This window comes from Xiphophorus hellerii, chromosome 19 (assembly GCF_003331165.1).
Source record: "Xiphophorus hellerii strain 12219 chromosome 19, Xiphophorus_hellerii-4.1, whole genome shotgun sequence".
NCBI lineage: Eukaryota > Metazoa > Chordata > Actinopteri > Cyprinodontiformes > Poeciliidae > Xiphophorus > Xiphophorus hellerii.
The window spans coordinates 2133043-2158763 of NC_045690.1; the positions used below are offsets into that span (position 1 = coordinate 2133043).

Consider the following 25721-nt stretch of genomic DNA (forward strand, 5'->3'; position numbering starts at 1 on the left):
ATGAAAATGAGTTTGATGCTTCAAGCTAATCTAAACACAGTTTATGATGTAGTGTGCTAAATTAAGGTCAGTTTAACTGCATTCATATTGATTTACCAAAATGTTTCATTTAATCTCAGTTATTACAATATTCATTCTAAAATCGACATTTATATTTTATTTAAATATGAATCAAAATGTGTGTTTATTTTATTCTGAAAACCCAACTCTGGAGTTTCCAAGGAGAACTTGCCATTCACAATATGGCAAACGCGCTCACGCCTCCCAACCCTTAAACAGATTTTTACGGAAGCCCATTGGGTGCAAAAATGAAACGGTCCACGCCTTTTACTCGCATCAGTCAGCATCGGTGAATAGAAAGCTTTGTACCCGACATGAACAGGCGTCTGGGAGCGTAATGCTGCTTTTATTCACCCAGTGAATGAGCCGCTTCATTCCTGTAAATCAGCGGGCTCATGTTCTGCTCTTCACCTGTCTGTGTGCACCAATGATGCGCTACTCCAACTGGCTCATTGACTTGAAGAACAGGGCAAGCCTGAGAAATGCGTGCAGGACAACCCCCGACACGGACTGGATTAACAGTGTGCGGAACTGCGGCGTGGAAACGCTGAACAACCTGCAGCCCAATGAGAAAACGTCAGAGGCGTTGGTCACGAGCCACCTCTGGAGAAAAGGTAAGACTGCGAATAAAGGTTCGGTTCGGTCTGATATCTGGGCCTGCAGTGATTAACAAAGCTTATCCCGCAGGAGGGCGGTTATTGTGCCTTTAAAGTGTAATATTTCCAGCCGAAGGTCCGGGCTGCTGCGGCGGTTAGACCTCCTGTCAGAGTTCCCGTCTCCTCTTCAGGTCAGCGCGGAGGGCGAAGGCGTGCTCCGTTACCAAGGCAACGGTCAGCTAACAGGGCGCAGCAGCGGGGCTAAGCTAGCTCCAATCAGACCATTTCCGCCTCTTTTTAGAGCTTTTATGACATGTTCTATCTAGATACGCTGACTATTGATACCCGATTAAAATGCATAAGGACAGAATCAAAGGAATGCACTGTAAGTACAAAAAAAAAAAAGGCTGACCGGTTTATTTTTCATAATTTAACTGCTTGAAGTTTCTCATTTTTACTTCAAATAATGCACGTTTCTGTGTGGGAAGCAGATAAAGAGAAATAAATGGATAAAGCGACAAAAACTAGTTTTGATTTTGTTTTTATTCAAAATTAAATATGTATTTTTGGTGAGTGTTCGCCCTCCTTCCACTGGGGCAGTAAAACTGAGTGGGAAAGGTCGCTTTAAAAATAATAACAATAACAAAATAAATAAAATACAGTAAGAATAATTTAGATTTCAACTAATAAATCTGCCTCAAAATGACCAAGTGAGCATGTCATTCAGAACAAATGTGTCATAGGTTCAGGGATTTAAAGTATTATTTGTTGTAGATGGACAAATGTATTGTTTTACCTGGTAAAGATGTGTAAAAATCCTCAAAATAATCGTGAATGAATGACTCTTTAGTACCAAAATGTGACAAACCAAATAACCTGTGGCAAATTTTTGGCACCTCTGCTGTCAATACTTTGGAGAACCAACAACAAATTGACCAGAGACACAATTCTTTCTCACCAAAATCTAAAAATCAAAAAACCTAAACCGTTTTTAGTTAATTTAATGAACAGGACAAAATGAGGTTTTTCAGGACTTGACCTGCTGATCAGAACCGATGAGCTGAAAACTTGTCCATCGATTGAGGGGTTACACATTGATTGTGTCTGCTTTCTAAACCTTTTCAACTCACTTCCTGCTAAGGGGCGTTGTTTCTTTCCACTGTTGCCACATGCTTGCTCAGGATGAGGTTTTTTTAAAATAACATTATCAACTGAATTTGTGTTGTTTCATAATAATGACAGAAGGTGACTGTATGTATTTGAATCTGTCTTTATGATGTGTTTGTACTGTTATGGATTAACATGATTATTTATTATTACCATGACTGTAGGTTATAAAATAATCAAGAAAATTGGAGAGGGCACCTTTTCTGAGGTGCTGAAAACTCAGAACCTTAAAGATGGAAAGTTTTATGCGTGTAAAACCATGAAGCAGACAATTAACAGGTATGTCTTCACTTTAAATTCTGATTAATATGGATTTTATTATTTCAACTTTGCACTTTGAAGTTGTACATTAGTTGAAGAATGTTTTATATAATTTAATATAGTGCAGAATATTACCGTAAATGTATTTTAAGTGTGGACATAAGCATAAACGTTTGTATGTTCACCCCTTAGGTCGCATGTTTTTCATCTTTCTCATTAGCCTCCTGAATTTCGGGATGGCAGCCATTTTTCAAGATGGCCACCGTTTCCAAGCCTTTAAACCAATTATTGCCATAAAATGTTGTGTATTTTCATGACTTTGATTAATTTTATGTCACATCTTATGTTTTCAACTGTGGTGAACTTATTCATAAAACTTTAATTCAATCCAATTTTAAAAACTTCATTTACTCCCAGGCAGGCAATTGAAGGAAGCACAAAGAGCAGAACTAAACATAATAACATAAAATTAGCAAATGGTGATATTAAAGTGTTATTAAAGTAACATGTAGCAAAGATGATAGTTTATGGCAAACTTTGTGGCAGTCATCTTAATGGTCACAGTTATCTTGCGCTAATTTTTTAAAATATGTTTAGCAATGGCGTCTGCTAGTTTTTTTATGTAGGTAGCAGATTAGTGTTAGCTTCCACTAATGTTTAATAATAATAATTTAGCTTTTTGGAATTGGCTTTCGCTAATTTTTTTATGTGTTTAGCGATACCTATCGCTTATTTTGTGTGCATCTAGCGGCTAGCAGTTTAGCATTAGCGCAGCCAAGATTCTTGTTCAGCAAGCTAGTGGTTAGTAAACCTAACCATCTGGTTAGCTGTGTAAACACATATTCTCCATTACAACAATGGTGGCCATTTATTAAAAATGTCCACCAGGAAAAGGAAACACTAGATCAAGGAAGTATGTAGGATTTCTATGGTTCAAAAATATCTAGGCTGTGATTTGACATCAAACAAATTCATCTAATTGGTAATTTTAGTAAAAAAATTTTTTTAAAAAAAGCAAACAAAAAAATTACAACCATGGTGGAGATCTTGAAAATCAAAAAAAAATATTGTTTAAAAATTATTTTGATGGCAACAATTATGATTTGATACCAAATATATTACTCTATGATAAATATTGTCAAATTTAGTGCAAGAATAAATTTTCCTTGACAACCATCTTGAAAAATGGACGCCATCTTGAATTTTTCAGTGTTTTTTTTTTAAACAAGCAAGCAAAATATTTATGCTAATACATAGTTCTTGTATCCTCATATGAAATTATATGTTCAATATAATTGAAATATTCAGTTATCTGCTCCACTAATATGAGCATCATTTGATTTGAAGTCTGGAAAAGGCCAACAATCTGCGGGAAGTCCAGGCAATGAAGCGGCTGAGCCCTCACACCAACATCATCCAGCTGCATGAGCTGATATAGTGAGTCTTCCTCACAGCCACATATTCACCTGCCATGTGGGTCGTACTAATTATACCCAATGTTTCAGTGACAAAGGAACAGGAACGGTCTCTCTGATATGCGAACTGATGGAGATGAACATCTATGAGCTCATTCAAGGTAGGACGGCTCAGGAAGACGCTTTCTGTCCTCCCTGGAGCTGGATGTGCTTAGAGGAGGTTTGTGGCTCTGCAGGAAGGAGGACGCCTCTGCCTGACCAGACAGTGAAGAGCTACATGTACCAGCTGTGCAGGTCCCTGGAGCACATTCACAGGTGCAGCACAAAACACACGTCTGATTAGATTCAAATAATCTAAATTTACACCTGAGATTTTGTTTTTACTTTTTAACAGGTGTGGGATCTTTCATCGAGATGTAAAACCTGAAAATATTCTCATCAAGGTAAAATCACTGAAGTGTTTACAGCGGCTCTGAAAAGTTCAGACACCCAACAACTTTATAGAGTAAAACAATTTAAAAACAATTTAACTGTCATGAAACGTAAACAAAACAGCTGCAACATCCATCCATCCATCCATCCAACCCTCCATCCAACCATCCATCCATCCACCCATCCATCCCTCCACCCATCCATCCATCCATCCATCCATCCATCCATCCATTCAACCATCCATCCCTCCCTCCCTCCCTCCCTCCCTCCCTCCCTCCATCCATCCATCCATCCATCCATCCTGAAGATGAGGAGGGATTTTATTTTTCTCCATCTCACAAGTCTAAGCTACGTCTAAATCAACAAAAGGAATTAGTTTGGGAAAGGCCTAGTCAAAGTCTAGAGCTAAATCTGACTGGGCTCACTTGAAGAGATGTGTTCACAGTCTGTGGGATCTGGAGAACTTCAGTCCAGACAGATGTTACCTGGTCATAATCTGTCCCTCCTCCCACATAAACCTTTGGACCGACTTATTGCAGCGTTTTGTTTTTTCAGCAGATCTGTAAAAACTCATTAAATGTCCCCAACATTTCAACACAGGTGTATCAAAACCAAAGAGTCAAATTTCAGGAAACATGTCACTTATTTCCTTCTGAGTTGCAGCAAAACGTTTTGAAGCTGGGCGACTTCGGCTCGTGTCGCAGTGTGTACTCCAAGCCGCCGCACACCTGAGTACATCTCCACGCGTTGGTACCGGGCGCCGGAGTGCCTCCTGACCGACGGCTACTACACCCAGAAGATGGACGTCTGGAGCGCCGGCTGCGTCTTCTTTGAGATCCTGAGGTGAGGAGACTGTGTCTGCCTGTCCCCGGTGTGTCCCCCACGCGGGACGGGCTTGACCCAGTGTGTGTGTTTCAGCCTGCACCCTCTCTTCCCTGGAGCCAACGAGTTGGACCAGGTGGCCAAGATCCACAACGTGCTGGGGACGCCGGATCAAAGTCTGCTGCAGAAGTTCAAACAGTGAGTCCAAGGACTGGTCGACTGTTCAAAAGTATTCACACCGTTTTGACTTTTTATGCTTTTTTTTCCACATTCTACCACAAAGTTCCAGTAAACTTTGTAATGCATAAAACATTTCTTATTTCTGTGCGTTCAATCAGTGCTGGGCATCGCTGACTGAAAAGCTAGTAATGCTAATCAGAGACGTTAGTTCTGCTAATGCTAAAGTGCTAATTCCAGTCATGTTCACACACACCATGTGTCAGCAGCAGGTTACATATTTTTCTGTGTACTTCATTTGTTTGTTGTATTCTTGCCAGATGCTCAATAAGGTTTCTCTAAAAATAAAAAGGAAACATAAGGAGAGGAAATGGAGCTGAATATGAACATCTAACTTGAAGAATTATAATAAAACAGATGTTGAACTTTATTCGGCTGACAGTTTACAAAACAGCAAAGTAAATTAGTGCTTTAGAATTTAAAAAAAATAATTAATTTAGGGGAAGCTAAGTTTGCTAATTGTTTTCAAGGTTAGCAAAATGTTAAAGCACTAAATGCGAATCTAGTGTATTAGTGGAAGTCTGCCCACCACTGTACAATATACACAGCATATGTTTTTAACACTTTTATTCTGTGCACAAGTATAAATACAAAAGTGATGCCCTAATATTGCCACAAACAGTTATTTTGCATAAAATGCTGTTTCATCACCATGATGCTCATAATTCTCTGGTTTTTGGTTGTAATCAGTCAAAACGTGATAAAGGTGGCAGGTATAGACATAGAGTCAGTAGATCTAACTCACTTTTTTCCTGCTGTTAGGTCGAGAGCGATGCAATTCAACTTCCCTCCGAAGAAAGGATCGGGCATCTCGCGGCTGCTGCCCAGCTGCCCAGGCGCCAGCCATCTCTCTGCTTTATCAGATGTTGGCCTACGACCCGGACGAGCGCATCTCCGCAGACACCGCTCTGAAGCACACCTACTTCAGGGAAATCCGGTGCAAATCTAACCATTACTTTATATATTGATTAATCTGTCGATTATTTTAACTATTAAATTGCTAAAAAAAAAATTGGCACATTCTGCAGAGGTCCAGCCCATTACTTAGCAACCCAAGGTTGCACATTTGGTCAGCTGGTTTTACCACTCTATCCGCTGTACAATGGCTGCTGGAAGACATAAGTGTTTTGTTGCTGACTTAACATCCAGAAATCATTTGCTGCATTCTTGTTGGTTGTGCAGGAAGCTCTGCTAATGCTTTTCAAATATGGATGGCTGTATAATTGAGCATCTGTTTCAGCCATTTTCAGGTGTGTAAATGTTGATAAGGGGGGCGTGGCCATCAGCAGCTTCTGTGGATTTAAAGTGACAAGACACCCTAAAACAGCTAAAAATAGGCAGAACTGAGCTGACTGAAATCTAATTATCTAAGAACAATTTTGTGCTGTCTGGCAGCTCATAGACCTAACCTGTTCAAGGAAGCATAATAGGCCATCTTTAAGAAGAAAACTGTTGGTTTTGTGTTTCAGGATGGGAGAGAAGAAATCAGAGACGCTTCAGAGGATCTCTGAGAATGTGGACGGGAAGGGAAACATCGTGAAGTTGGCGCACACCTGGCGACCGACCAAACTGGGCAAACAGCTGAGAGGAAGACACCCCAGACAGACGCCTCTAGTAAACGTAAGCCTTTAACAAACCCAGCAGGTCAGGCCTGAGAAACGGATGAATCAGTGAAAAGCTGCGTCTCTCCTCAGCACAACCCTGAAGCGAGCGGCAGACACCCAGAGCCGGAGGAACGCCCCCCACCCGGAGCAGCTGCCCAGACTCAACATGGCTGCTCACGGACATCAGTTTCCGTTCCCTTTCTCTGCTATTCCTGCTTTTACCTTCAACCACAAGCCGACACTGCCGCCCATCTCGCCAAAAAAGTGCCAGACACAGGTGCTCAAGGCCCCGACCACACAGAGACGACTTTAGGTGAATCCGTAAAGGTTTTTAGTAGTTTAGGCTGAGCGTCCGCACGGATTGGGTGTCTTGAGACCAGAAACAATCAGTTTTAAAACCAAATACATTTCAGCTGGTTTCATGTTTCCATGTGGCCATGCAAGCCTGTCTTTTTTAAACGATGACTTGACAAATGTTAACTTTTTTTAATTTATTTTATCTCATTTTTTGTGGTGCCAAGTCCTGATGGTTACGAGGGCCATTGTAGGGAGAAAAAAGAAACTAAAACACTGCTGAGTTTGAAAAGTCGAAAATTTGGTCAAAAGAAACTCAAAGATTTTTAGATCCATCTCAGAAATTTAGAGTTTTAAAAGTTGAAAATGTTGAAATTTTGAAACTCAGAAAAATCCTTGTTTTTTTTCTAGAACATTTCTGAGATAAAGGTCAAAATTTTGGCAGAAAATTATACTTTTTTTTTATCCGCAATGGTGATAACACACCGTTGCACATTCTAGATCATGAAGTTGCATCAGGGATTTCTGTTTTCCACCACATAGTGACACTTTCTTTACCAATTTTGACATAATTCCAGGCACTTAAAAAATGATTAATTGTACAGAAACTTGCCCAATCTGGCAACGCTGCCGTTGTGCGTTGTTGGTGTTGTTCTCTGGCAGAGTCACAGTGCCACACCATTTTCATTGCCGCTGCATTATGTCGTTTGGTTCCTCATGTTTTCACCGCGTTCGTCTCCGTGTGTTCAGGCCCCAGTTGAGTCTTTTCATATCAGGAAAGCTGCTGCAGCTGTAAGCAGAAAAACATCCTGTCACCTTCTTCTCTCCACAGCCCGAGGATGAGATGCCTTGCATAACCGTGAAGACCTTCTGCATGCCACCTGTGGAGCGGAAAGAAGGAGAAACCTGAGAGCCAAAATCCAGGCGAGTTTCAGATTAAAATCCGCCTGCTTGAACCGGACCGACCCGCAAAATGGAGCCAAAACCCAGAGGAACCTGCTACACAACAAGCTGCCGTCTTCTCAGTTACTGCTGGGATGGACGGCCAAATGTGCCTGCAATTCAATAAATAAATTATTCAGTTATTACAATGCTGTGGAAAAGAATTCCCTCCCCCTACAGATTTCTTTTGTTTTTGCTCTTTTGTTATAACAAGAAACCGGAATAGTGTTTAATGATTATTTCATCGATTAAAGTATAAATATACGTGGTTCTGAGTGAAAAAGTGATCAACCCCTTAAAACTAGCAGCTATTAAGTGATCATGATAAAAATTAGTATTTTACATGACGGACGAGAAACATCAATCCAATCTTTGCTGCATTGTTTTAAATTTGACACATCAGAGTGCAGACTTTGACTAGGTCACTCCAATAAAATCATGAAATGTGGTTGATCTCAGTTGATTCACGGTTTATTACTTTCTCTCATTATGCCGAGTTGGTTTGGAGAGATTTTCTCCCTTTAATGAATAAAATAATCATTTTAAAACTTTCCTGTTGATCCTCATCTGACTTACATTTTTACGATTATAAAATACTCAATTTATATTTAATTGTTCTAATATTTAAATTAATTACATGTTAATAGTGAATAAAGTAATTCAACAGTCAAACAGCGAAAGACAGTGTTAGAGAAGAGCTGATTGGTCTGCTGGGAATCTGCTGTGGAGCTCAACCAATCAAATCTCAGTATTAGATGACGTATGTAGACGTCAGGCTACGTTCACAAAGCAGCAGATTACGAATGCAAATCCCTTTACTTTCCTCTTGTGACGACGTTATCGGCTGAACATTTTTAGAATGATAGACGGCGGCGTCCATTATTACTTCCGTAAACAATGCGCTGCTGTGTGACGTCAATGTTCTATTGCGCACGAGGGTCGCAAAACCGTTCACGCAGAAGTCTGCGGTCGCATTTAATTTGTAGCATGGATAAAGAAACTCGGAATTGATCAGTACCTGCTGTGTGAACGCAGCCAAACAAACAATGATTAACTTATTAACTTTAATTGTATGTAATTATTTTATTTATCATTTTAAACAGATCTGCTTTTGTAATTGTTGTATTGTGGCACTTTTGGCCCCTGAACCTGAACATATTACCATATAACCCCCTGTTTTGTCTTGTGAAACGTGGTCCATATTTTACGTGTTTACATCTCAGTAATATCTCACAAATGATTTTCATTTTTTACCCAATGAACATTTTAGGTTTAAACTCGTGTGAGGCGCCTGCTGGGATTATTCATGGCTGGTTTGCAGCAAAAACTCCAAACTTGAGGGAGTTTGAATAATAACTGTGACTTCCTGTGTGGTGTGGAGCGTGATGAGGAAATCAGCAATACAAATCATTTTCCACACAAATTGTTCGAGTAAAATTACTTGCAGTGCCGTCAGAGTATTCACACCCTTAAACTTCACCACATTTCCATGGATTTTGATGAAAAACAAAGTGGAAAAAATATGATTCATCACTTTCAACTTGTAACAGTGAAACACGGTAGTGGCAGCATGATGCTGAGGGGATGTGCAGACAGGAAAACGTCGCAGTGGATAGGAAAATGGGCAGACCTAACTCCAGGATAATCCTGGAGGGAAAATATTTGAGACAGACGTGCATGCCGCACTTTTCAAATTTTATGGCTTATCTACACTTTTGATTAAATAACAGAATATTAATTAGGTGACTTCAGTTAATTTTCTTTTTATTTTCCTTTGGAGTCAAAGTATTTTGAATTGAATTTATTAGTAAAAAAGTAAAAAGCTTTTCTTTTCCAGTTTTTGGCTGTTGTGCAACAAAAGATGGAAAAGTTTGATGGGTTTGAAAACCTTTGCAAGGCACTGCGAGTATTATACTGACATTAATCTACTAAGCCTCAAAAAGGCAAACAGTGACACTGATGAGATATGAACTGAATAAAACTTTGATTTTATCAGCAATCAGTGTGAAAAAGTTTCATTTTAATAATGTGAAAATAAAGACAATTCAAGCAAAACATGAAATAAAGCTGCTGTTGTGTAAAATGTTGTTTTTTTTTTTAAACTACATTGTTGGTGATTAAACTTGAAATATTTTTTTAACACAAAATGATGTCAGTGCAGAGAAATAAACCACCAGAACACAATATATTCAAGATTATTTTAATATTATTAATATGTATACTTTAGGCTTTAGAAATATAACTATCAATGACAAAACTTCCACTGGAGTAATGGTAGTTTGCTTAGGCCCCCATCAAATCAGTTAATTACAATATACACATTATGATACAGAGCAGATTTGAATCTGAAATAATATTAAAATAAATGCTCAATAGATAAAGGTTTTAATATTTTTTTAGCATTTTCTTCACCTACTGTATTAGCCATTTGTAAGTTCTTAGCACACCCAACAATGTAAAGCCATTATTTTCTTCTAATAAACTAATTTAAGTGCAAACCATTTTTCCTTTAAAAAGACTGATTGCAGCGTTCCGCCTTCAGCCTGAGTGCAACAAGGCAGCCAACCCTCCGCCGTCTCCATCAGAGTATAAAAAACTAAAGAAAATCAGTGCAAAGTCATTAATGGGGAGATTTCTAGTCACAGGAGACAGAAGTGGTGGGAGAAACAAAGATGGACGTAATGTTTTTTTAATGAAGTTGTTCCAAAATGTGTATTTCAGTCGGTGGTTCTGAACGAAATAAACCGTCTGGATAACAGTCTGAGATCTGACAAATCTGACAATTATATTAATAAAAAAAAAAATCTAAAATGTGTTCAAAGTGAGTAGAAAAGAGGAGCGGTGCGACGGCAAAAAGGTCGCGGCGCTCCTCTAACTCCAGTGACGAACAGCAGAACCGGGAATAAAAGAAAACAGGAAAACTTGCAATGCTTGCAGGTGAAGAGCAGCATCAGACTCTGGGTTGCAGCAGAAATATTCTGGCTATACTACTGTTCCACTGGGAGAGCTGGCTTGGTTTTGGGATGACAATAAACCCTGGAAAAAGGAAAACAAGGAGATTTGCATTGGGAAAGTCAGAAATCAAGCAACAAAACAGCCCAACTTTCCATCAAACGTCTGGGAATAACGGGAGTTTTTCATCACCAAGGCACTTCCTGACTCTACGTCCGCTCCCTCAATGCTTCACACGTCTGGATATTATATGTTAACAGTTCACAAAAATATATTAACTGAACTGGTAATCAGAGTTATTGCAGTTCAGTTTGTCATTTCAGGGGTTTAACTCATCGTTTCTGCTGAAATATGACCTGAAGCATCATGGGAATTTTTCTAAAAACAAATCACTTGAAGTCAGTCGGAACAGGACGCTTTCTGAAAATTACTTCACTCCAGAATCAAAATAAACGTTTTTATTGATGGCATTTCAGCTGTTTTAAAGCAAACCAATCAGGTCAGATGTGCCAAATTTATTTTTCCTCCTTAGAACAGAGATTAAATATTCTTTATGCAGATCAGGATGTTAATTTAGGTTTTCTCTGCTGTCAGTTAATAAATACAAACAGCTTTAAATGCGGTGAGATTTTTGATAAATATTGGCCTCAGTTTAGCCAACCTGCTCAAACATTTTGATTTCTGAGCCGAGTTTTTATCCAAAACTCAATAACGTGACGACAGCAGAGGAATTTTTACTTGTCTTCCTCTGGATCCCTGAACATTTCTGAATATTATTTTGGTAAAACTTTGGCTGTTTTGGTATAAAATCTGACTAGATTTTCGGTTGAATTTGGATTTTCTTTCTCCCATTTATTCAAATCTGAGACGATTTCCATTTCACCTCCATTACCTGAATATCCACCAATCTTCACACATTGGACAAAAATAAATAACACATTTCCTGAAATTAAAACTAATCAGTAAATATTAAGTGTAAAACTGAAGTTAATTTTGGCACTTGCATATTTTAAAAAATGCATCACATTTTGGTGGCCATCTTTAGAAGAGCAGCAACCTGATCACTTTTGACACTTGCTGTGTAATATTTAACCAATCTTTAAAAATACACTTATTTTTGTCTGACGGGGAGTAAAAACAAAAAGATGAAAATGTGAAGAAAAATGTTTATCTTCTGTTTTTTCTCCTAGAACAGTGGAAACAGAAAAGATGCAAGGTTTTGGAATAGATTCGAATTGAAAACTTTGAAAAAAATAAAATAAAATAAAGGAGCCACATTCTGAGCTTGAGGATTTTCAGGCGACTTGACAAATTTCATCCCGTTTAATGATTTTTCTGACGTTTTCATCGAAACGTTTCAAACACTTCCTATGAAAGCAGTTGCACATTTAAGTTTCACCAGACGATCTGGCTGCCTGCCAAATAAAAACGTTGCTATAAAAGAACCGGAGAATCCAACAGAAGCAGTTTGAGAAGTCAGCACTCCAACCTCCCCACACTCCCTGTTAGAAAGAACTTACCACTTTGCCTGGCCTCGCCCATGTGCAAATAAATCCCTCCTGACAAGCAGTCACTAAACAGTCCTCTAAAAATATGAGTACAGTCAGCCTCTCATGTGCTATTTTCTTACAGATGAGTGGCTCGAGGAGCGGCACGTCCTCCATGCGCGGGCACAGCAGCGTGCCCAGCGTCTTGGCCGGGTCCGTTTTGCTCTTGCTCAGCAGGTTGAGCTTGTCGGTGCTCTTGCTGCTGATGTGACCCATGCTGTGGTTGCGCTTGTGGTCCTTGTCGTGGTGCCGCTCCTTGCGGTCGTGCAGGGAGAGTGTGGCGAACTTGCTGACACCAGTGGCGATGGCGCTGTCCATAATGCCGCCGCCTGTGCCGCCGCCGGTGCCAGAAGTCTTGGCGGTGCTGTTGGCGGTGCCGGCCGAGTGCGGCAGGCTGTTGGAGCGCGGCAGCGTGGTGACGCCCGGTGTGTTGGAACTGCCGTTGTTTCCGTTCGTAGTGTTGCTGGAGGAGATGATGGCGGCGCCGGCGGGCGGCCCCGTGGCGTTCATCACGTTGGTGTGCGTCCGAGTCCTAGACAGGGGCAGGTGGGGGAACAGGATGTCCTCGGTGAGGTCCCAGAGGCACAGTTGCGTGTCCTGGCCCACCGAGCCAAAGCGGTACGTCACGCTGACGGGTCGGCTGTCCGTGGAGTTGCGCTTGGAGAGGCGGGACTGCGTGCTGTTGGCGCGGTCCCGCCCGAACTGGACCACCTGGTCCTGGAAGTCCTCGTCGCTGCCGCTGAACTCCATGGGGTCGCTCTCCTCCACGCTGGTGGTGTAGTGGTCGAACGCCACCACGCTCACCCACGACTTGTGGCCGTGTCCGCGGGCGATGACGCGGCAGTCCAAGAAGGACCAGACGGTGACCAGGTCGTCCTCACCGCCTGCCACGATGTACTTCCCGTCGGGGCTCCAGCACACGCACAGCAGGCCGCCGAAGTAGCTCTTCATGGTGCCGTGCAGCTCCACCGCGTCGAAGTTGAAAACACGCAGGAAGCCGTCCTGGCTCACACAGGCCAGGAACTTCCCGTCGGGCGAGAAGGCGAACTCGTTGAGCGCGCCGTCGCCGACGCTCCACTTCAGCAGAGGGTTGCGCGTGGATTTGCTCTTGCAGGTGTGGACGGAGTAGCTGTCGCCCTGCTTCAGCAGCTGGTAGTGCGGCGCCGCCGTGCCGCAGGTGTGCTCCACATTGTACAGGTACATGCTGCCGCTGGCGTGCGACACCAGGAACAGGCTCTCTGACCCCGGAACCCACTTCACACACGTCACCCGGGATTTATCGATCAACCTCTGGCAGCGCAGAACCGAGGGAGGGAGAGGAAGATCGGGTTAGAGAAGCAACATGCATGATGACTACGCCTGGATGATAAAATGTCACAGAAGTTATTACAATAAGCAATAATATTGTGTTCAGGCCATTTTCATGGAATATGTATTAATGAAAGAACACATTCTAATAGATCGATAAACTTTAAATTATAGTGAACTTTGAATCTGGAAGACATTTCAAATATTCAAAATAACCAATAAAGTAAATGGTGAAGTTTCTGTGAACAAAACTGTCCTTCAAAAAAGATCCAGTTGACACCAAAACACCAAACTGAAGACTTTTATCATCCAATGAGAGAAAGAAAAGAGAAAAACAATAAATCATAAAAATGGAAATTATTGAGCTTGTTTTAAATTATAATACGAGTAATTCAATATATTTACAAAAATTTTGTTTATATTAAGCAAATTGTCTTTTTTAGACTCCATTTAACAATTAATTGATTACTAAATCAGTTGACGAATGTTTCAGTAATCGATCTAGCAAAGGTAACGACCAGTGTGCAGCTAAACGTTGTTGTTTTATCCGACTGGAGATGCCAGCAGCAGCAGTGGGAACCATCAGGTCGGCTGCCTACCTCCTCGTTGAACAGTTTGCTCGTCTCCTTCTTGATGGGGTCGATGAGCTGCACCTGCCCAGCAGAGAAGCCCACCAGCAGGGAGACGCTCTCTGCTGTGGCCGTGAGGTGGTTGAAGTCATGGCACGTGGGCTGCGTTCCTTTGTAAATGCGCTTGTCTATCGGTTTGCTCAAGTCGGCCGCCTGAGGGCAGACAGAAGTGCAAGAAATTAATGAAGTAGTATTTTTAAAAATCTCTCAATTAGGCCTGAACAATACAGAATACAGCAGCATTCACACTCTGCATGCTAATATGCTAATAATAGTAATAATAAATATTTGGGGTGATGATGGATTCATTAAAAGCAGCCAAAATATCTTGATTATGGAAAAAAAACTGTTAGATTTCCTTTAATTACAACTGAATTCATTATTTAATATAAAATAAGTCCATCTCTTCCTCATGTAGCTCCGCTCTACTTTGTCTTGTTGTTTTCTAGAAGATAATCGATGAATCCTTTCAGTTTAATTTACAACACTAAGTGCTCAGTTAAAGTAAACCTCCAGGGATTATTCAGTGCATTATTCAGACTCATCAAGCGTTTACACAGAAAGGAATAAAGACTACATCACAACACAGCAACCAAACAAATCCTTTCATAGCTTTCTTGATTAAATGTTGTTGTTTTTTTTTTAATCAGAAAAACACATTTTGAACCTTTTAGATAAATACGTGTCAAACCAACCAAACCCTTTGAGAAACCTGTTCCCCTCCTGGCCTGTGGGGGCGCTGCACCAAGAGCCACTGAAGGAAACGACACAAAAACCTCTGAAGACTCTGAGAGCAACTTTCTTCTTCACCAGGTGGAAACAAGATGGAGGCGTCAGATTTTAGCGGCTGGAGGATTTCTCTTTAGTCTTTGGCTAAAGATCAGGAGTCATTTTTCCTGCTAGCGCTAGGCTAACACGTTAGCTCTTGTTGTATTTACCCAGAATGCCCTGTGCTGTAGTCCACTTCCTGCTTTTGGAGCGGTCTCTGGTCTGCTTGGCGTTCACATATCAAACCGAACCAGAGTTCCCTTCAACCAAACCTAGACTGAGTTTTGGAGGACCAGAGGTCAGAGGTCGATTAGCTTTCACACCTCAGAAAACGAACCGGACGTTTTAGAGAAACGGACTGGAGTTCATGTGAATGCCACCTGAAACATCAGCGATCAGAAAACTGCAATCGGTGCCCTGCTGGTTTTCATTAAATCAATAAAAGGTAAGAAGTCGTTCATTTCACAGAAATTTGTGTTTTCTTTGTTTCTTCTGTTTTAAATTGCTTTTAGTCCATTTTATTTTACATGAATATATTTTAGAATGTAAATAGTCTGGAAACGTCAACAGTTTCTATCCTCCGTTTCATTTTTCCATATTTTATACTTAAAAAATGATTACAATGAACTTTAAACTTTTGCACTGCTGAACACGACATCCATCAAAAAAACTGACCAGGCAAGGAGAATAATAACAACAACTGCTGCTGCTATAAAAGTAGAAGCAGTATGTAAAGGTTACACTCTATAACAACAACAGATGAAAATTATTGCTTAAGATCCAGACTGAATGACTCAGGGAACAAAATCAATAAGAAAAACTGTAAAAGTGCAACAAGATCGGTCCAACAATCCGGCAGCCGACGCACACGAGACGTTACAAAGATCACTGAAGGCTGTGAACAAGTAACTGTAGATAACCGCAGCAATAACTGCCTAATTTATTAATGATTTACGGTTAACACCCGATAGAACAGAAACTTCTTAGAGAGCAAAAATGATGACTCTGCTCTTTTAACAAATTTAATCAAGTTTTAAAATCTGTTTTATAAAGAAATGTCAGCTGGCCTGAGATCTGCCTCACACCAAGCAGCTGGAAAACACCAAGATACAGAAAACAGAAATAAATGCAGGATCTAATTATTTACAATTAATCTGATTTAATATTTTACTAACACAAAAGGAAGCCTTGAAGTGTTGCACCAGAACAGAGAACAATGCAACATTAATGATGTTTTCCTCACTTTGTGTTTTTCCACCAGTGGTTGAAACATTTAGCACAAAATAAATGTTTTGCATTGTTTTATTACTACATATATTATAGCAGTGAGACACTGTGCTTGGTGTTAATAAGTCAGCAACACTAATGTTGACTCAGAATACAACATTTATTCAAACCACTAAGAACTGACTATAATCTCCCACCAGCTGCATCCTTCGGCCTTGTGCGACACCCAGAAGCTCAATGTAAAATCATAATCTCGTATTTACTGGCATTACGTTGTCCAGAAACAACATATTCATTAGATATGTTATTATCAGCAAGTCTGCAAAGCCATTTATACTTCAATCACCTGATTGAAGCTGGGAAAGTCCCTGAAATGTAGCTTTGTATTTACTACTGAACGTTGCTGTTTTGAGAATTGTTTTAACCAAATAATCTATTAGTTGATGAAAACTGAACTAATTTAAATAATGAACTGAACCAAATGCTTGATAACTGGGTTCAACTGGAAAGTATGTGTGATTGAACTGAAAAGGGTTTTTTGTAAAGTGCCTTGAGAGACGTATTGTGAAAAACTTAATTGAATCTTACAAACAATATCAGTATTAGTTAACAGATGTTTTATTGCTCTTTTAGATTAAATTTATTGTTTTGGCAGTTTAACATACTTGCTTCCAGCCATCATAAATGTTACTGTGATCATTCTTGAGTTTTTTCTTGTCTTTTGTGTTACACACGAGGTTGTTTTGTCTTTAACCAATTAACCTCATTATACAATTATGATTCAATATTATTAGTATCAACACCCTGACGCTTTTATCGCCACAAACTCCAATCAAACATTGGTAAACCTGGAGTTATCGACACCTGTCAGTCAAAACCAAGTCGACAGCATAACTGTTAACAGCTTCCTCACAAACTGGACCTGAAACCAAATGTATTTACGTACCAGGTCGCTGTGTGTGGAAAAAGGTCGCCTTTATCCCTAAAATATTCATATAACCTCATAGAGTTAGTCTGAAGAAGAAGTTTAGCCTCTGAAAACGGTGGAGATGCAGCCTTAGCAAGTCGTTAGCCTGCTAACTAATAGCCTAGCCTAAGCTAATTAGCTCATGCTAACTTAGTTGAAAGTCAAGCACCTGTCAGAGTTCTTCAACAGCGCAAAGATCAGCCTAAACTTCAGCAAGAGCTGAGAAAGCAGAGCCTGAATCCTCGTTGACACCAGGTCTAGTCAGTACAGTACCTTTCTAACGCCTTTGTAGATGTAGAAGTAGAGCTCACGGCCCACATTGAAACAGATCCTGTCGCCGTTACCCGACTGGTCGTTGACGTTCACGAAGGAGACCTTGACGGGGTTGGAACCTTGCGAGTTGAAAGGCACCCTGTTGGGACGGCTGTATTCGGAGTGAGTGAGGAGTTTGTAGACGCCTTCCCGAGTGGTGAACTGAGTTTTAATTTCGTTCATCTCCTTCCCTCCTCCCTCCGCCGCCATCTTTGAAATTAACATTCATCCCTTTCCCCCAGGCCGGATCTTACGCACGGACGACAGAGGGCATTCCGACTCCACCACTCCCCCTAACGGGGTACTACGGAACTGCAAGAAGGAGAAGTCAAAAGCTGCAACTTTTAAATGTTATTTCTCACATATATGTATTCCTATTTACTACACCTGTATCTTCAACTAGAATAAAATTGAAAATACTATGGTCATAATAATAAAGTACACAAGATTCTATCAAGCATATTGTCTCCACTGTTTTGAAAACATGCTTTCATGTTTTGATATGATACAATATGAAAGCATATGACAGTGGTTTCATGTTGAAAGCACTGTCAAAATATAATATGCAGTTATATTTTTCACTGTCATGAAAAATATAACTGGATTATGAAAATAATTATCATTTCCATTGCAGAATTTTACTGGACATGATGTTTATGACAGCTGTTGTTTCTGTTTTGTATGTATTTGGATTGATGACATCATAGGGAGGTAACAGAGTTGATCAGTTGGCATTAGTAAAAACTATGACGTATAAGCAGCTTGGACAGATTTTAACTTTAATTTTGATTAGATTTAACTGTTGCGAGCTTTTTGTTTGTTTGTCTGTTTACTAAAGTTTTACTCCCGTTGCACTCTTGTGAAATATAACACGATAAAGCCCTGATTAAATCAAAAATAATACCAACAAACTCCTGCTGGCAGATGAGATCCTCTGGAGTCAGAAGTTTAATTTGTTTCCAGTAAATTATGAGGAGATAAAAACTGGCTTTACATCACAAAGTCAGCACGAAACTCCCCCTGGTGGCCAGAGTCTTCTATTTCTATTTCGTACCCGGAAAAAGTCAACTGAAACTTTAATATTTACCTCCACAGCTTTATTAAACCAAAAAGATATAATTTAGTGTAGCGATAACAGGTCGTGTCCATTTTTACATTGGACTCAATTTTCTAATTAAATACCGAAATATAATTATTTTTCGCCTTACTCGACAGGAAGTAGTTTCTAAACCTCAACTATTCTAATTAGACATATTTTAAAATTAAGGTCAGAAAACGGAAAGGAACCACAAAACTTTCACTGAAGCTTTCCTAGAGTTGTATAATTATTGTTTTATTTTGAAAACGCGTTTGGCCGGACGTTTCAATCTGAGCAAATCTTTTCGTTCTCAGCTGTTTCCACATTTTGCTGCTTAAAAATCACAAACACCTGCTGCCGCGCTGATTTAAACGAGTTTTCCTGCAGCGTGCTTCCATTATTTCACCCTAATATTCAGTGAACCAAATGCACCAGTGGTGCTGATGCCCTGCAGGAGATGACAGCAGCATTCACTTCCAGGTATACACATGAACGTCACTACAGATGAAACTTAAATATTCGGAAATGTTTTTGTTAAATATGCAAAAGGAAAAGTGACCAACACGATGTCCTAAGGGTGCGTCTCAGAGTTAGAATATCATCTAATATTTATTTCCATAATTAAATTTCAATTGTTGATTTAAATTTGGGGGAAAAGTCAAATTAAGTTTTTTTTGTTGCAATTTTTAAAGAACCACCAAAATATAAACCACTTGGTTTATACTTTAAATTCTAAAAGGATGGATACATTTTCTTCTATAAAATGATGTAAAATAAACATTTACCAACCTAATTAGAGAAAACAAATTAATTAAAATATATATTACTGTGATTTTCTGTCATTCTGTTGAGAAAAATTTATATAATTATTCCCTGAAAACGGAAAATCTGCTAAAAACCTGCATTTATTATCTCTATTAAGACAACTATTGTATAATTATTATACATTATTTTTCGTCATGATAATTTAGATTTATGATAACTTGAAAACCCTAAAATCTGTCTGTATTGTCAGAATTATCTTTACCATTTTCTCTTCTGTTGATTCCATTGGAGTATCAGTAAATATGAAAATATGACCATGTGCAGCTTCTGTGTGCATTTTAGTGATGAGAATCACAGTTTCCATGTTTTTGGTGTCCTGAAGATGCCTGTTCTAAACTGTTTTTAAGGGCTGCGTTTTATGTTTGACTCCAGTTCCCTAAAATACTGAAAATAAATACTTTTTACATTGCCACTTATAATAAATATATCTGAGATCGTATAACATCTATAACTAAAAGTGTTCATTAGTTCTGTCATTTTAGCCAAAGTTTAGTCATTGTGGAAAGTCCAAAGAGTTTTAACTTTATCATTTTCCAAGAGGCAAATTTTGGTCAAAATTTGAATTAATTTTCTCAAACTAATACACTTTATAGTGACATCCTAATTTACTGAGAAGGCAATGTTTGCATTTAAAAAGCCAGATGTGACTTTATTTGTGTTTCCTGTCCAGACCCCAGAAACACTGACACACCAAACCCTGATGGACCAGCTGACTCTGAGCTGCATGGTGAGAGGAGAGAAGCCTCATCTGCTCCTCATCTGTTGACGTTTTACTGATTTGGTTACATGAAACATGCTTTTTCTCCCGCTGTGATGCTGATGGGAGATGTGTAAGATGGACTCCAGCACGGATTCAGACTCTGAGATCAGCCCCAGGTGGTCGGACACCAGCACTCTGGTACTCATCAATTCATAAACAACTGAAAGTTTGTAGTATTTGGAAGAACATCAGACCTTTACATAAACCTTTTACTCAGCCTTCACGTATCTGAACTGTTTTGTTTGAGGGTGGAAGGATTATCCAGCTGTACTGACTCTTAAAGGGACAGTATCATTTGTGTCCAGGCATATGATGACATTTTATGCCATTAGCAAGTAACTGTTACCTTCAGTTGTCATAAAAATACTATATATATCAAATCTGATGTAAAAGTTAGATTTGGGATCATTTCCAACTTGGAAAAGGTATGCACTGAAACTCTACTTTGACTAGGCCATTCTGAAACCTTCATTTTGTCCTTCTTAGCTCTTCAGAGATTTGTTGGGTTTTGGCCACAGAAACCGACAGTTGGAGCTTCTTCTTGAGGATTTTCTGCGTTAGAGCAGAAATCCTGGTTCCATTAATTACTAGAAATCATCCAGATGCTGCAGCAGCAAAAACAGATCATCACACTGCCTCCACCGTGTCTATGATTGTCTTTCTGTGAGTGGTAGATCAGATCAGATGGGACGCTGAGGTTGTTCTGGGTTCTTCTGGATGAGTTGCTGTTGAGCTCTTGAAGTAATTTTGGTAGGTTGGTTTCTCATGAGCAGGTTCTCCACTGTTTATTTCTATAGAAATGGTTTTCTAACACTTTACAGACAGCATAGGACAATGCTCTGCTTTTGTGAAATAAAGAAAAGTAATAAATTAAAACTTGTTGCAACAATTCAACTCTTTGAAGTTGTGTAAAAAATAACAATCAGTTCATATTCAGACTGATGATGAAAGTATGTAAAGTTTTGGCTGCTGCTGCTGTTCAGTTTGTGTCTCCTAACCTGTGAAGGTCAAAGCGCCTGAGTCTCTGCTTGCTGTGAGCAGGGATGTGTGAGCAGCGCACCAGAAAGCAGAACCTCCTGCCGGACCGTGGCGTTAACATACAAGTCTGCAGGAAGACATGGCTGCTGTTCGCTGGTGAGCATCCTCAGATCCGGTCACCTCCAACGCTACAGCATCCTGCTGACTCATGGTGTGGCTGTTGTCTTGGCTGTGCAGTTTTTGGACCCATATGATGGGAGCTCAGAGGATTCTGAGGAGCCCAAACGGTGCCAGCAGGGAGAAGAGGCAGCAAGGTAAAGGAGGAGGATTTGGGGTGATGTTTGTCAAAAATTAAGCAGCAGTAATTTCAGCTGTTTAATCACCATAAAATGGGTTAATTTTTCAAAGTCATATTTTTATTCATTCATTTTTTTTTAATCTCAGTTTTAAGCAAAATATTTAATTAAATATTTAATATTAATTTAGCTTCAACCTAAATATTTGTTACCAAGATAAATATTTAGTTCCATAAATATTTTGTGAGCAAGCTAAATATTTGGCTAGCTGCATGCTAGCTAAATGTTTTCTTAGATCTTATTTAGCTAAATATTGTTTACTAACTAGATGTTTAGCAGCTCCTAGATTAACTATTAACTAACATGCTAATTGGTAAGTGGAATATCAAAATAAAAGCTGGGTCTTGAGGATTTCTCAAACTGAAATTCTTGCAGGTGAGACTGGATTGCTTCAAAGCTGATACGTCAGTTACTTTTAGATCCATTGGTAAACGTCTGTATTGCCTGTAAAATGGCTAATCGTTTGTTTTAAACTGAAATATTCAAGAAAAGAGGAAAAGAAAACGAAAACGGGAAGGGCCAGCTTTTATTTTGGTTGTCCACTTCCGGTTATCGGCAAGTGAATTTGCATACTAGCTAAATATTTATATTCACGCTAAAATGTTGCTTTAAACTAAGTATTTAGATTGCAAATTAAATATATACCTTCATCCAAATACAGGTTATCTAAATGTTTTGTTAGATATATCTGAGCTAAAAATATAGCTTAAAACTAAATATTTAACTTGGTAAATAGATATTTAGCTTGGAGCTAACCCTAACCCTTGCTAACTAGATATTTAGTTAGCAAGCTAAATATTTACCTTTGTAACTAAATAGTTAGCTTCAAGCTAAATGTAGTTGATACCTAAATATTTAGTTAGGCTTATATTTGAGCTAAAATGTTGCTTTAAACTGAATATATGGCTTGGTAATAGCCTCAAGGGAAATATTTAGCTTAACTAGATATTTAGTTCGAACGGTGAGATTTATAAATGAATCAATTATATGGTGAAAACATGACTTTGAAAATTGGTCCTCATTCTTTTTGCTCTGACAGGCTAAAAACCCCAAATAATTGCTGTTAATCTTTGTCTAACTTTCCAAATGGCTCCCATAGGAGGACGCAGCGGCTCTGGCCAGAGAAGGCGATTGTTGCGTCACCACGCCGCCTCTTTAACAGTCAGTGAAATGGTGACAAACAGCAGCAGAGACTCTCTGACACATTATCAGTCTGTAGTTCATCAAAGTGTAAGCTATTCAACAAAGGGGAACCATGCTATGGATGTAGAGGTGCAGCTTGGTGGCTCCGGGTTGGATGCAGGTTGCAGCCCTGGATTTCTCCCCCCAGAGGAAAGGAGCTCCTGTCAGATCAGCAGCTGCTCTTCGCTCAGGCCGCTCTGCAAGAGGAAGGAGCTCCCACCTGGAGGACAGGTGGAGGCAGAGCCAATGAAGAGGCAATGTGTTAGAAACATGGAGGAGGAAGCTGATGAACAATGATGGAGGCTACTGGTCATAAATGCTGTTAAGTCTCATATTATATCCAGAAATGCAAGGTTTGTTTTTGCTGAAATGAATGTTTAATTTGACCTGTTTTGATTTCCCAGGAATATTTATATTAAGTTTCATCTAACAGATTCATTGTAAAGATTAGATTCCTCCTGATTTTTAAAATTCCCCTAATTTTAGCCATAATTTGGTCAAATAAGTTGAAATTTATTTCATTTTCACTGAGCAAATGATTAAAATTCTCCAGGATTTGCTGTTAACTTGGACCTTTACGTTGCTGTGAAACCAAAGCTTTTACATTTCATTGAGTGTTTGGAGCAAAAAGGCTAAATTAAAGATGATCACGTTTTAATCTGTGTGGTGTGTTGACTATGTGAGAACATGTGGGCGGGCCGGTAGAAACTCGGATAAGGAGCAGATTACCTTCAGTCTGTTGCTATGTTGATCAACTATTTTATTTATATAGCAGGTTGCAAATTACTTGACAGTAAAAGTTTTTCTTCATGTCAGTAAGTAACTTTCAATTAAAGCGGACAAAAAAAAGTCACATTCGGAGTACCCCAGGGTTCCACTTTGGCCCCTTTTATTTAATAGAAACAATGGAAATCAGAAAAACATTTCAACTGGACCAGAACTGGCTGCTGCATCAAAACCCAAAACACATCCGTGAATCCACCCAGGACTGGCTGAAAAATGGAGATATGAGCCTAGTCAAAGCCCAGGTTATGGAGTTTAGGAAGCAGGGCTGTTCAATAATCTCTGATCAGCATAAATTAAAAGAAAAGAAAGGCTTCAGTTTTTGTTTTGTTTTTAAAAACGTGGGATATCTATTCTGACATGTGATCAGATTAAAGGTTTCATTTGTTTACATTTTCTAAAGAGTGATCATGTTGCTACAGTAACAGATTAAAGTTTTACTATAAAGATGAGATTATTGGATGTTGGAGGCTAAACTCGCCTTTTATTTAAATTTTTTGCAATAAAATACAATTTATTTTTTATTGCAAAAATAACTTGACAATTCTTTAGGCCATTGTTTTAGGAAGATTAAGATTTGCTAATCCCACCCAGTAGGTGGCAGCGTTTCTTTATGGTTTAACAACTTACTGGTGCAGCTTCAGGACATAATTATGTTAATATTTCCACAGCAGCTCAATTAATTTGTTGCACTAATTTCTAACTGAACTGGACAGTAACTGGTTGGGGTTGGGTGAATGTACTGGGAGTTTTTAAACTAGTTTGTTTTGTCAGAAAATCCCATCTGGTTCCCAGCTAAATTTAAATTTGAACATTTTATAACTTGAAAACATACATAAAATAAGTTTTTCATGTTTTTCCTACAGATATCTTAAGTGTTGTGTGAACAAAGTTATTGAAGATTTTATCTCTTGCTCATTAACAAGACAAACAGTTTTTTCATTCCAATGCAAGAAAGCTTTATTCAGTCTAAAAACATCCTCTCTAAAACGTTTCCTACTTTCTTTCCCCAAATTTCATTTCCTTCCCAGTTTTACCATCTGACGACATCCTCCTTCACCTTCAGCCACTTTCCAGAAAACCGTACGAACGAAGCACAGCGGCTCCTCCAGCATTTCCAACGCAACACAATACGACTACAGCGACTAAATGAGTAATTAAAGTGATTAACTAGAGCGTAATAATTATATGATCAGGACTTTTAGGATGAAATTATTCGGTGCAGAGAATGGCGACGCCTCGCTCGTAGAAGCTGTGCGGATCCTCCTTGGTGGCGATGTCGAAGTCCACGGTGAAGATCAGGTCGGTTCTGGTGAAGTTCAGATACACGGGAAGCGTCACCTGCAGACAGAGGAAGCGGCTCAGAGTTAGGAGCTCTGATCCAGTGGATCCAGTGGTTCTGTTCTGGTGCTGCTGGTACCATGTGTCTGCTCTCGGCGCTGCTCTGCTTCAGCCAGTGGAGCTGCGTGAGCGGCAGCTCGGTGGAGATGGAGGTGGACAGAGACAGCTTGTTGTTGGCGCAGGTGGCGCCCTGCAGCTTCAGACCTGGACGGGACAAACCAGAACCAATCAAGATCAAATCTGACCCGCTTCTCATCAAATTCTGCACATTTCACTTTAACAAAATCATGTTGAACATGCAGCAGACAGTGTTTATTATCTATACGACTCAAAAATCATTAAAACATGAGACTGAAAGGAGAGAAGAGCCCACTCCAGAATATTCCCAGATCACAGAGCTCCGCTCCGATATGAAAGTGGAAAACATTTAAACTACAATTCACCCAAAATACAGCAGCTTGTTCCAAAAACACAAATATTATCAGGATGCACAGCATCGGTTAAAAATAAGGTGATGTGTTATATAACTTAATTATTTTATCATTTTATGTGCTGTTTCTATTATGTTGAGAGTGTGTAGCTGTTTTTGTAATGTTTTTATGATGTTGACCTAAGGAGGAGAAGCCATTGCTACGGCAACGGCTAATGAGGATCCACATAAAGTCTAACGTTTCTCCATGGCAACGGCAGATGCAGATTTAGTCAGACCTTTGATGCCGAAGCTGCAGGCGTCGAGCGAAGCGCCCTGCGCCGTCGTGACGTTGACCTCCAGGAACAGCTCCTCCAGAGACCAGCTGTTGGCTTGCGCCACATACTGGCGAGTGGCGGTAATGTACGCCTCTGGCACAAACAGGCTGCCCAGGCACACATGGATGTTC

General features: G+C 39.6%; 3 protein-coding genes across 4 annotated transcripts in view; 1 reads left to right on the plus strand and 2 right to left on the minus strand.

The window, feature by feature from the left end:
* Positions 1-236: 236 nt before the first annotated feature.
* mok (MOK protein kinase) lies at positions 237-9829 on the plus strand. Its single transcript, XM_032546841.1, is given in 14 exon segments — positions 237-674; positions 1988-2102; positions 3432-3521; positions 3590-3814; positions 3894-3942; positions 4595-4660; positions 4662-4774; positions 4850-4951; positions 5753-5825; positions 5827-5927; positions 6460-6610; positions 6685-6693; positions 6695-6871; positions 7721-9829. Coding segments are annotated over 14 exon segments (1602 nt in total). The 5' UTR covers positions 237-421; the 3' UTR covers positions 7799-9829.
* Positions 9830-10014: 185 nt separating this feature from the next.
* On the minus strand, positions 10015-17792 carry wdr20a (WD repeat domain 20a). Of its 2 annotated transcripts, none has more exons than XM_032546840.1 (4): positions 17502-17792; positions 14237-14419; positions 12413-13619; positions 10015-10866 (listed from the first exon to the last, which is right to left on the minus strand). In XM_032546840.1, the coding sequence occupies exons 1-4, from the start codon at positions 17763-17765 to the stop codon at positions 10781-10783; spliced, it is 1740 nt and encodes a 579-aa protein (XP_032402731.1). In that variant the 5' UTR covers positions 17766-17792; the 3' UTR covers positions 10015-10780. The 2 variants fall into 2 exon arrangements, with proteins under 2 accessions (XP_032402731.1, XP_032402730.1); XM_032546839.1 differs by having other exon boundaries at positions 12303-13619.
* Positions 17793-23578: 5786 nt separating this feature from the next.
* The window catches only part of dync1h1 (dynein, cytoplasmic 1, heavy chain 1), a 39363-nt gene continuing 37220 nt past the window's right edge, over positions 23579-25721 (minus strand). Inside the window, 3 exon segments of the mRNA XM_032546838.1 lie at positions 23579-24843; positions 24923-25047; positions 25552-25720. Of these exon segments, the coding sequence (XP_032402729.1) occupies positions 24715-24843; positions 24923-25047; positions 25552-25720 (423 nt within the window). The 3' untranslated portion in view covers positions 23579-24714.

Excerpts from the sequence above, each read along its gene's own strand:
- wdr20a (XM_032546839.1), bottom strand. The coding sequence starts at position 17,765 with ATGTTAATTTCAAAGATGGCGGCGGAGGGAGGAGGGAAGGAGATGAAC. Across the intron at positions 14,420-17,501 it reads TCTACAAAGGCGTTAGAAAG|GCGGCCGACTTGAGCAAACC; the intron begins GTACTGTACTGA and ends GTCTGCCCTCAG. Across the intron at positions 10,867-12,302 it reads GGGCGAGGCCAGGCAAAGTG|GGTTTATTGTCATCCCAAAA; the intron begins GTAAGTTCTTTC and ends TCCTTTTTCCAG.